Source organism: Homarus americanus, unplaced genomic scaffold (genome assembly GCF_018991925.1).
Source record: "Homarus americanus isolate GMGI-L3 unplaced genomic scaffold, GMGI_Hamer_2.0 scaffold49667, whole genome shotgun sequence".
Classification (NCBI taxonomy): domain Eukaryota; kingdom Metazoa; phylum Arthropoda; class Malacostraca; order Decapoda; family Nephropidae; genus Homarus; species Homarus americanus.
In genome coordinates, this window is record NW_024738608.1 from 5292015 (window position 1) to 5304514 (window position 12500).

General features: G+C 40.9%; 1 protein-coding gene across 4 annotated transcripts in view; it reads left to right on the plus strand.

Moving 5' to 3' along the window:
• The window catches only part of LOC121874158 (band 7 protein AGAP004871-like), a 122118-nt gene that overhangs the window by 78119 nt on the left and 31499 nt on the right, over positions 1-12500 (plus strand). For 2 of the 4 annotated variants that reach the window (XM_042378135.1, XM_042378134.1), the window contains exons 1-3: positions 2141-2323; positions 3540-3624; positions 7478-7584. In XM_042378135.1, the coding sequence (XP_042234069.1) occupies positions 2276-2323; positions 3540-3624; positions 7478-7584 (240 nt within the window). In that variant the 5' untranslated portion in view covers positions 2141-2275. Of the gene's footprint in view, positions 1-2140; positions 2324-3539; positions 3625-7477; positions 7585-12500 lie in introns of those variants that run through there. The other 2 variants (XM_042378136.1, XM_042378137.1) reach the window with 1 other exon arrangement.

A 12500-nucleotide genomic window follows, 5' to 3' on the forward strand; every position in this document is an offset into this window, starting at 1 on the left:
AGAGAGAGAGAGAGAGAGAGAGAGAGAGAGAGAGAGAGAGAGAGACAGAGTTGAAGGGACGGTCTAAGAGAGAGAGAGGGGGAAGAAACGGGCTTGGGGAGGGGAAGGAGGGACAGGCTTGGAGGAGGGAGAAGAGACAATGGGGAGGAGGGGGAGACAACAGAAAGAGGATGATGGTAGTGGTAAAGGGAGGGGAGGGAAGGGGGGAGGGGGAGGGGGTTATCAAGATATATTTGGGGTCATCATATTACATATTCACTTGTACATTGTGGTTACCATGACGACGAATCAACACACACACACACACACACACACATACACACACACACACACTTCTCTAAACTAATGACGTCACGAGGGTGTTTACAAGTACCTCGGTTTTGTTTACACTTCAGCTGTTAACCATACACTTAATAGCTCTCTTGTTTACGGTTGTTTACTGTCAGGTAGTTATTGGAATGTAATTGTTGTATATAATGACCCTAAATTTTGTTGTTGTTGATGTTGTTGTTGTTGTGTTGTTGTTGTGTTGTTGTTGTTGTTGTTGTTGTTGTTGTTGTTGTTGTTGTTGTTGTTGTTGTTGTTGTTGTTGTTGTTGTTGTTGTTTATCATTGATCTTATGGTCTTGTGTGTATGTCAGTTTGTCAGTTTGTTTAATTATTATTGATTTGTGCTTCAATGGTGGTATTGGATTCGTTAATTGTGTAAGGATAATGGATTATTTAATGTGTCTTTTATGTCAAGATATTATATAGACATTTTGTAAATCTAATCCAACCCAATCTAACCCACCCTATCCTGACTCAACCCCACGCAACCTAATTTTACTTAATCCAACCCCACTCATACTAACTTAACACCACTCAACCAAACCTAACCTAACCCTACCTCACTCCACTGACTCAAACATAACCCAATCCAACCCAACCCATCCCAGCCTAACCTAACCCAACCCAACCCAACCCAACCCAACCGAACCCAATCCAACCCAACCCATCCCAGCCTAACCTAACCCAACCCAACCCATCCCAGCCTAACCTAACCTAACCCAACCCAACCCAACCATTACCTCGTTTAACTATTTTTTATTTTTGTTTATAATTTTACTTTGTCGTTTATTCCTCCAAAAATCGATTTATTGATTTTTATGTCAGGTTCTTCAAGTGTGTATGTGTGTGTGTGTGTGTGTGTGTGTGTGTGTGTGTGTGTGTGTGTGTGTCTTGATAATTACACCAGGAAATACACGTGTGGGTCACTATTCCATTATTCATCTATACTACACTACATAGAATAGTGTCACTAGACGTAGTTACTCAGTGAGGGGTTGTACACATGCGTCAGTGTTTCCAGGAGCAATATATTTTGGTCTTAGTTTATAGCTTATTCTGTAAACTGACGCATGCGCACACACCTAAGTGATGAACTGGCATTCCTTGACGTATTATGCTGTTTTGGTAAGGTCTGTGTGAACGTAAACGCATTAGTTTTTGTTTTATTTTTGTTTTTCGACGTGTGTGGATCTCGCCCATGAACTACAGCGAGTATCCCGGGAGAACTACGAGGACCTCCCCTGACCATGAGAGGACGATTGTAACATCTATGCACACACACACACACACACACACACAGGTGGTGAGCAGTAAACAAGACCAGCTGGGTGGGCCATCCATCACCACCAACACTAGTGGCCGCCGCCTCCGCCTCGTTGCCAGGGGATATGGGAGGGAGAAGACAAGATGAGAGGGGAGAGAAAGTGGCTGATAAAGGGCAGCAGGTGATAGGGAAGGAGGAAGGGAGGGCAGGAGAGTGGTAGAGGAGGGATGGAGGCTAATGACAGCTAAGATAAAGACTGAGGGAAGGGGGACGAGGGGGGGGTCGTAGTAGCAACCAAGATGTCCCTCAGCTTAAGACATAACTCCTCTAAGACGTAACTTGCTAAGACGCAGGTGAACTACTGAGGGGGTTGGGGGGGGGGAGTATCCAAGAAGCAGGGAGGGAGGGAACGGGGGGGGGGAGAGGGAGTGGTCAGTTACAATGCGAGTATCGGAACAAAATCGTTAGTGATGACGTTGAAGAATAGAGCGATGGCGGGGCCGAGACTAGCGTGCCGTAGCAACTTGTTGTTAGTACCCTCAAGTGCCTCCGTACACTCAACACCACCCACCACCACTACTACTACCCTGCTTGCCACCCCCTTCCACCACCCTGCCGCCCTGCTACGCCATTCATCGCCCAAGACGCTCCGGTCATCTCGTTGGGTGGTGACATAATAGTCATGTCTCAGACGGATGTGAAGAGCACAGGCAGTGGAGACCAGACTTTGGTTAGGAGAAGTTCCTTGGTGCTTCATTATAAAGAATCACCTCCCTTGTGCTTCTAGGAGACGTTGTATCACGCTATAGTGCTTCAGACGCCATATAGTAATAGTAGTAGTGTTGTGTTTGCCATATTAGAATGAATTAGACGTGTTAACATGCTTTAGTAGTGCAATGACGTAGGCGCGCTATGCTAGAATTGAACAGCTAGTTTGAGTGTGTCTTCTGCCGTGATATTAATGCCTTGGGTGTGTTAAATCCACCTGTTGTTCTGATGTTAATTAATAGTTAGGTGGACGGTAATATTTGTTAGTTTTATTTTTGTGTTTAACCCTTTGAGGACGATGGTTTAACCCTTTAAATATGATGGTTCAGCCCTTTGAGGACGATAGTTTAACCCTTTTACAACTATGATTTAACTAAAGGGCCATTAGGCTCAAATTAACTCACTACAAAAGTTTCGGTATCTTCCAGTAATTAGATTAACTAGATATTTTAACTGTTAACTTGGTCTATTTTTTCATTGGGGTTCGGTTATATGTGTTGATGTGTTTAAAGGATTCGAAGCCGGTGTTGATACCGGTTTGAGGGGTCGATCTCTCTCTCTCTCTCGTGTCTGTGTGTGTGGTCCCTCTCTAAACAAACCCGTAATTAACAACAGTATCAATCACCTTACCTCCGGGTTGTTTATTTAGTAGCGATTATTTACACCCTAATTAGTTGAGGATTAGTTGCGTCTCACACTTGCTTTTACCTGGATTTGTAGCTAATTAATTCTTACAGTAGAGTTAGTTGTCTGTTTCTATTCTTTTGCTGTTTTCGTTTTGTGACAATTAGCTATGATTATTTTCACCATGATTAGTTTATTTCCGTTATTACTTTCACCGTGATTTAGTTACTTTTCTAAATTATCTATCTCAGAGTTAGTTGTTATTATTCACACCAAGATTAGTTTATTTTCATCGTAAATTACACCAGAATTAGTTGAATCTCATGACAGTGTTGGGATTAGTTATCAATATGTTAACTGCAAAGATTAGTTGGGAATTAATTAGTTAACTAGAATCGTTACTTATAACTGCTCTTCCTCGAATTAGCTAGATGAGCGTAATTAGTTGTGTGGGTCCAACTAATCACAAATCCATTATAATATTACTGTAAAAACTAGTGAACAATGTAGCCAAGTTTAACTGGTGTGTCAGAACTGGTTGCGGGATCTTACAGTTGCCAGGGATGGTGAGACAAGCCACTATGGGGCCGATGGGCGCTGCTGCTCGAGACCACCACAATACCATCAACTTGGAGGGCGGTGAGTGGTCAAGGAAGTTCTCTCTCTCTCTCTCTCTCTCTCTCATTTTTTTATATAAATTATCTTTTTCCAATGATTATCGTGGGACATAAATCATACGTGTCCAATACTTCAAAGGTCACCAATGCTTTATACGTGACAGCTCTACCAACTACCTTTGCGCCTGAAACACCTGTAGTTACATTTAGTATATAAGGTAAATGAATGAATGGGTTTATAACTGAGGAACCATAGCTTATATGATGAATGGAAGGTTCACTGTAAAACTAATAATGATTAAAGAAAAACTGATGTGTGTACGAATGGTAGAAGGGATGTAAGCGTAGGTAAAAAGAAATTCAAGTTTCCTTCAAGTGAAAGAAAAATGCAAGAAAGGAAAGGAAAGGAAGGAAGAGGGGAAGGAAGGAGAGTTTACTACTTCTCTGTGTGTTCTCGACGCTGTCTAGTCAATCTGCATTAGGTCTGAACTTTTGTGTGGGGGTTTGCTTAGTTAGAAGTTGTTGATGGTGTGTCCTGAGAGCCGCAACTTCTGTGATTTATTCGGCAACTTCTACACGGACCAAGTTGTGTTTCCTCCACCTTTTTTCTCCCGTGTTCCTTAATATATTTACACTCGAGTTCTTGAGGCAGGTTATTTCTTCAGTACCTGAGAATGTGGCAGGTTTTTACTTCTGTTATTGTGGAAGTTTTATTTTTTTACCCTGGTGAATGTGACAACCCTTTACTTCATCACTGGAGAATATGGCAATTTTTTCCCTTTAATCCAGGTGAATTTGGCAACGTTTTCCTCAGTGCTGGGGAATATGGCAGAACCCCTCCCCCGCCGTTTTCGTTAAGTGCATTCATGTGTTCGCCATTACGAGTATAAACAAATACAGAGGCCAGGTTTTATGGTTTACGATATCAAGGGGAAAGTGATATCAGTCTTTGTGAAAAATCTGTCTGTGTGTCATTAGCGTTGATTGGCTGTATGACGCGTTGGTGTTGTTTGGCGCTACGGGTCACAAGAAGATTAGCCCACCAACTTATTTTTAACCTGGTGATTTAACAACCTAACCTAACTTTAGCTAATCTAACCTAACCCTAACCTAAATTAACCTAACCCTAACCTAACTTAACCTAAATTAATCTATCCTAATCTTCTAATCTAACTTAACTTGAGCGATAAGGTGTTTGATCCTCAGGTGAAATAAACTGGAGGTGCTAATCTACAGGTGACATATCGTTGCACTTGCCGTGGGGGTATGTATAGTGGGAAGTGTTATATGTATTCAGGGGTCAAATTAACTACCTAATTACCCATGTAAATATGTCCCCAGCTGAATGTCAAAGGTTACAGTCACCCAACCAACCATGTGTGTGTGTGTGTGTGTGTCAAGGGTAATAAATTTAGAAGGGATGTTATTACTGAATATATAATATAATTTTTGCCATATGCCATAACATACCATAGAGCGGGTGTGTTATATGGTAGACAGATGTCGAGGTCACTGTTGTGTAAGGGTAACATTTTAACTTATTATTATTATTATTATTACTATTATCATTGTTATTATTGTCGGGTTGTCCATTGTATGTAATTCTGGGTGAAAACATGGCTCGCCTAAGACATTTTAAAACGGTGAAGAAATTTGACAACAAATTACGAAACATCAATTCACAATGTCGTCGCTAGATGGCAGCACAACAGAGAAAATGGGAAGTTTAGTTTACGTTTTCTATACTCATGGGACACTACGGTAGGTAATTTATGCTCACCTTTTAGTGATGTTTGTTTTAATTCAAGACTTTGATTGTTAATGATTATGTTAAGTTTTTCGTCCGTATTTAGGAATGATAATTACATCCACTTATGGTTATGTCTCAGTGTAATTACAATACCATATAAACTACAAGTCTACGGACTTGGCGCACCCTCATTCAACTACTACAAGTCTAATATTAAGAACCACTGGAGCAGCGTGAGGTAACGTAATCCACATCAGCCACCAACTACCACGTCAATAAACCAAGAACAACCACAACCACTACCAAGAACAACCACAACCACTACCAAGAACAACCACAACCACCACCACTATGAACAACCACGAAACAGTTTATTCCACCACAAAAACCAAAGCAATTGGTGGTGGTATTGACTGACATACGGCCACCAACGTGAAAATAAATTCGAGAAAATGATCAGAAGACACATTGTTTGTCAGCGAGGCGAGGCTGTCGATCACGAAGTGGGGAGGTAACGGCTGGTGGGTAGTGGGGGGTTGGGTTCCAACACTTCGTCTCCGCTGCCAACACTCTTGAATGTATTGGTAATATTGTCGTATTAGTCTAGTCGATTTTCTTTTCTTTTTGCACAAGTCCCAGGAAGTAAGGGTAATTGTTGGCCTGCGTGGAGTGTGTGTTTATACGAGGGTTATTCACTAAATGAGATTGAGGTCGTGAACGGAGACTCATTATATTACGAGAACTGAGACAACAAGTTTAGAACACTATTAGTTTGCGTCATTGAGTTAGGGCATTCAGTCGATCGTTTACTCTTGGTTGTATGTTAGTTGACGGTGGTAGTGGTGTTGCCAAGCCATTGTTCCTTCCACAGACACTCGCCTCACGAACCCATGGAGCTACGTATTGTCCAGGAGTTATTGAGTGATGCAAAAAAAAAAAAGGAAATTAATTCGTCCAGCCACATGGAACCTGAAAATAGGTCGATATATATGGAATTATTTCGGACTATTATATTATCCTGAAGTCTTATACTCGTGTTCTGAACCCCCCCCCTTCCCCCTCACCCCCCGCCCACCTCCCTCATGGCGTGTACACAATGTTCTGCCGCGCGTATACACATTCTACCTCGCGTGTACACAATAGTCTTCCTCGCGTGTACACATTCTACCTCGCGTGTACACATTCTACCTCGCGTGTACACAATAGTCTTCCTCGCGTGTACACATTCTACCTCGCTACTTCTCTATCGGAACAAAGACACATTTATCAACAACGACTTACTACTCATTAACATTAACGACTACTGAACAAAGCTAATTGTCCTGGATAATTATAGTGTATTAAGCTTATATGGAAGTTGGTGTCCTATATTCGTGGGAATAATTGATGTATAATTGGATATAATGGGAGTATAATGTTAATAGGTGTTTATATTATACTTTTACATATACTCGTATAGTTATATATTAATTTTGTCTCTCTGGGTATAATGCATTTTTATAGTTTTTTTTTTTTAATCATGTGGTAAATGTCCTGACGGAGAGGGTGCTAAGTGGTGTCTATCTGTCTGTCTGTCTGTCTGTCTGTCTGTGTCTGTCTGTCTGTCTGTCTGTCTGTCTGTCTGTGTGTGTCGTCTGTCTGTCTGTCTGTCTGTCTGGCTCTGTCTGTCTGTCTATCTGTCTGTCTGTCTGTCTGTGTCTGTCTGTCTGTCTGTCTTACTTGGATAATTAATTGTTTGTAATAGTAAAAAAAAAGAGAAAAAATTTTAATTAAGGAATATTGTTAAACCTAAAGTGTGTTAATATTGTTTGTGTATGTAATAGTTGTGTTTATTGCTATAGTTATTATTATTATTATTATTATTATTATTATTATTATTATTATTATATACTTGTAACATCCCTAAATCACCATCCTCACCACCCTCCTCACTATCACCATCACTAACACCACACTCACAACTAACATCACCACCACCACCACTAACACCTTCACCACCACTAATACCCTCACTACCACCACCACCACCACCAACACCATCAATCTCATCACCACCACCACTACCCTCATCACCACCGCCCCCCTTCATCACCACCATAACTAACACCCTCTGTCTCTCCTGCAGCGGACGAGAATGACAGTGGTATCGGTGTGTGCGGGTGGATCCTGACGGGGCTGTCATGGGTGTTGGTTCTGGCTACTATGCCCTTCTCCTTCTTCGTCTGTTTCAAGGTAAGTCTTCCCCCCAGGTCCTCAGGTCTTGACTCATTTGTTCAGGTTATGGCTCGTATTTCAGGTCACGACTAGTGTTTTAGGTCATGATTCGTGTTTTAGGTCATGACTCGTGTTTCAGGTCACGACTAGTGTTTTAGGTCATGATTCGTATATTAAGTCATGACTTATTTTTCAGGTCATGAGTCATATTTCAGGTCATGACTCATTTTTCAGTTCATTACTCATATTTCAGGTCTTGACTCACCCAAATTTGAAGGCGAATACAAATTAATTTATTATTATTTTACTAAATATAATTAATTAACGAGACCATGCTCAGGTAGATATAATTAATTAACGAGACCATGCTTAGGTAGATATGATTAATTAACGATACCATGCTCAGGTAGATATAATTAATTAACGAGACCATGCTTAGGTAGATATAATTAATTAACGAGACCATGCTCAGGTAGATATAATTAATTAACGAGACCATGCTCAGGTAGATATAATTAATTAACGAGACAATGCTGAGATATCTGGCAGCATTTGACACCCGACAGTTGACACAATAAATGCCATGGGTAATTCTTTTCTCAGTAGACAACTTGACCTTTTCCTCGTCAATAAACTGTGGATAGTGTAAGGTCACGATGCTTGTTTGGGGTACTTAATTACCTCGAATATCCGGATGTGTAGGGGTTTTGTTATACGGAATTGTTAGGATTTATGTTTATCCGGATTTGTTTTATTATTTTCACCACTAATATTCGGATTTGTTTTTGTTGCCTCGTTTATCCGGACTTGTTAGACGTGGTTATCTCGGTTATCCGGATTTATTTTATGGCCGCACCTCTAATGTCCGGACCTGTTAGAATTTGTTACCTCGTTTAACCGGATTTATTTTATTGTTTCGGAATATTTGATCTCCACACAAAACACGATATAACTTTCTTAGTTTATTATCCAAAAGTAGACGGACAGTATGTTGATGTTATGATGAATTATCCGATGATTGAAATAAACCATCAGAAAAAAACTAATTTTACCTTACCTTAACTTACCTTACTTTACCTAACATAACCATTATCAAATTAATATATAAAATTAACATAAACATTTCAACATGTATACAAAACATATCAACATTTGCACCGTCAACATTAATCATTTCCATAAGGTCTGATTTAGTCGATAGAATTTCATACGAGTGAAATCAAAACAGATGGTGTGATAATAAGCTTTGACCCGCTGCTCCGCTCCGCCATATATTTCATTCCTAAGTTGAAGATAAAACATTTACATTTTGATAATTAATTGATACTATGTTTGTTTGTTTGTTTTGTTTTTAGTAATGAATTCTCACACAAACAACACTAGTGAAGTTTACTGTATAATAAGGTGTGTGTTTGTTCGTGGTTAGGTGAAGATGTATGTGTATGTGTGTGTGTGTGTGTGTGTGTGTGTGTGTGAAGGAAGTGAGAGCTCTTCACCTCTACTTTATGATTCTCTAACTGAAAAACAATCACTCTGTCATCGTTGAATTCCCTAACCACAAACATGTAATTCTGATCAGCTAAAAATTCAGTGACGTTTCAAAATTTCTCTCTAATCTATTATCTTATCCATTATCTTAAGTGTTATCTTTGTTTTTAACGGTAATGGTAAAAGCATAGAACTCTTGATTGATGGCTCCAGAGATACGCGAGTCTTCATTGTGAAAACGTAAACAAATCCGCTCTTTATTTCCTCTCGATACCCGTGGCTTCATTAAAAGTGGTTAGGAGTTTTACTATAATTTACACACACACACACACACACACACACACACACACACACACACACACACACACACACACAAACATGCCCACGTGCCCTGAAATTTTACCCAACCTCTCTCACTATTAAAAATCAAAGGGTATTATTCTTACCATCTCACCAAAGATTCTGAGATAACAAGGACGATGTCTCTCACTCTCCCTCTCCCCTTCCCCCCTTCTACCTCCCCTCCCTCCCTTCTTCCTCCCCCCCCTCCTTCGTTCTCACCCTTAATACAATCTGTCTAAAGTAAATTTATTACTCAATTACAGTAGAGTCTCACAATTTTGGGGTTTACCTGCACGGCCGCCATGTTCTGTGTGGTGAGTGTTGGTATTGATGGTTAGATATAAGGGGTTAGCTAAGCCCTGGTGAGGAATATAATGTAAAAATGGTCAAGGGTGAATAAGTAAATGATACTAATATGATGATGATGATGATGATGATGATGATGATGATGATGATACAGTACATATAATAATATTGATAATGATAATCATAATTCTTGTTATTATTATTGTTATTATTATTTCGTTCACTTTTGAATGTCCGCAACTTTTTGGATTCCTCAAAACATAAATTCGTGCAAAAATTGGAAAGAAATGTTTTAAAAGTCAGAACTCTTGTAAACAAAATCTTACTGATATGCAAGAAATTTACATTTTCGTTTTTCTTTTTCTTTTAAGAATTTTCTGAACTTGATGTTTCTTTTATAGAAAAGACTTTCCTCACTGAATGAAGAGTCGAGGCTTACCTACTGAGGGTAATGACGTCAAACATTAACCAATCTTAGGGCACCTTGGGTAATGACATCAGACATCAACCATTCGTCGGGCAATTTGGTTAATGACGTAAAATGTCAACCAATCATCGAGCATTTCGGATAATGAAGTTAGACATCAACCAGTCATCAGATAGTTCGAATAATAACTGCACACATCAACCAATCGAAGGGCAGCTTGGATAATGATGTCATTAGGCCTGAGTCAATGATGTCATCTATTTACCAATCATTGAACAGCTCAGTGGTAACGAAACACTTGTGTCATTTAACAGGTGTCACCAGATATCACCAGCCAGCTGTGGCCGTGCGTAATGCCACTCTACCTGAGAAATGAGTGCCACTGTACATGAGAAATAAGTGCCACTGTACATGATAAATGAGTGCCACTGTACCTGAGAAATGAATGCCATTGTACCTGAGAAATGAGTGCCACTGTACCTGAGCAAAAAGTGCCACTGTACCTGAGAAATGAGTGCCACACCTGTACCTGAGAAATGAGTGCCACTGTACATGAGAAATAAGTGCCACTGTACATGATAAATGAGTGCCACTGTACCTGAGAAATGAATGCCATTGTACCTGAGAAATGAGTGCCACTGTACCTGAGCAAAAAGTGCCACTGTACCTGAGAAATGAGTGCCACTGTACCTGAGAAATGAGTGCCACCGTACCTGAGAAATGAGTGCCACTGTACCTGAGAAATGAGTGCCACTGTACCTGATAAAAGAGTGCCACTGTACCTGAGAAATAAGTGCCACCGTACCTGAGAAATGAGTGCCACCGTACCTGAGAAATGAGTGCCACTGTACCTGAGAAATGAGTGCCACTGTACCTGATAAAAGAGTGCCACTGTACCTGAGAAATGAGTGCCACTGTACCTCCGCGGGCCGTAGTCTTTGTAGCGCTACGAAGAATTTGATTCGCTGACTACGCTGCCGTACAGTAAAAAAAGTAATAGTACAGTAAAACGAAGGCTGCAAGTCGCGCATCTGAACACATTCTAGTCGCGATAGTAGTGAGGACAGCACCAAGGGTATAGGTACAGTACATAGTAGTAATAGTGGTGGTTGGTGGTGGTATTAGTAGTAATCAGTGGCGTTGTAGTAGCAATTGTAGTAGTTCCTGTAGTAGTTATGGTAGTGAGGACAGTGCTAAGTGCATAGTAGTAGTGGTATAGTAGTGGTAGTAGTTGTAGTAAGGAGACGATGGAGGCCTTTTTTTTAGTGGTAGTAGTGGTGGTGGTGGTAGCAGCTTCACTCCTCTAGTGTTCACAACCTCTGGTGGGATGGGACCAAGTGCAAGATGTTTCTACGCCAGACTCGCGGAGGTGATCTCCGAACAGAAGCAGCAGCCCAGAAGTTATGTTACAGCCTGGATGAGATGTCGACTGTCCTTCTCTCTCCTTCGGTCGGCTTTGCTCTGCCTCAGGGGAACGAGAGCTTCGGCCCCAATGCCGACAACAGCTGCAGATATTGACTATGAGGCAACAGTCACTGAATGCCGCATAGATCTGCGGCTCAACTAATTCAACACAGATAGGATAGCTTCTTATGTATTAGGATATTTAATATTAAGGTAAATAAATGGTGGCGAAGGTGTGGCTATTGGGGGAGGCTGGAGGCCACGTTAAGAAAAAAAAAGTGGTAGTAGTAGTAGTAGTAGTACCACAATCAAGGATGTAGGTAGAGAGAAGTGAGGCACCCCAGTCAACACTCCCCGTTATAACCCAATTATCCACACCTGACCACTCATCCCACCTTCACATACACCTGACCACTCATCCCACCCTCACATACACCTGACCACTCATCCCACCCTCACATACACCTGACCACTCATCCCACCCACCCTACATACACCTAACCACCCACCCCACATACACCTGACCACCGGCCCAACACACACCTAACCGCATACCCTACCTACACCATCACCGCTAATCACCTTACCTGGCCGCCCCACCCATCACCTAGAAGGGTCACCTAAGGGTAATAAGTGCGTGAAGGGTTGAGTATATGCCCAGGTGAAGGAATTTATTAGATTAGATCATTAGGATGACCTGAAGAATAGATACCCTAACGCTCACCTGACTTAACATAACCTAACCTAACCCCAAGTGATGTTAAGGTGTTTAATCATCAGGTTATATAAGCTAGGGGAGCTAATCTTCAGGTGATCTAATATATTTTTGAGTGAATCTTGTCTAGAAAAATTCCTGTGAGGTTTTTCAAATAAATTTCACGTAAAAAATTGACAGAATTCCCAGGTAAAATATCAACACGGCTGGCCTCCCCTCCTGTAATCTCATTGGCTGACACCGTGAGCACTA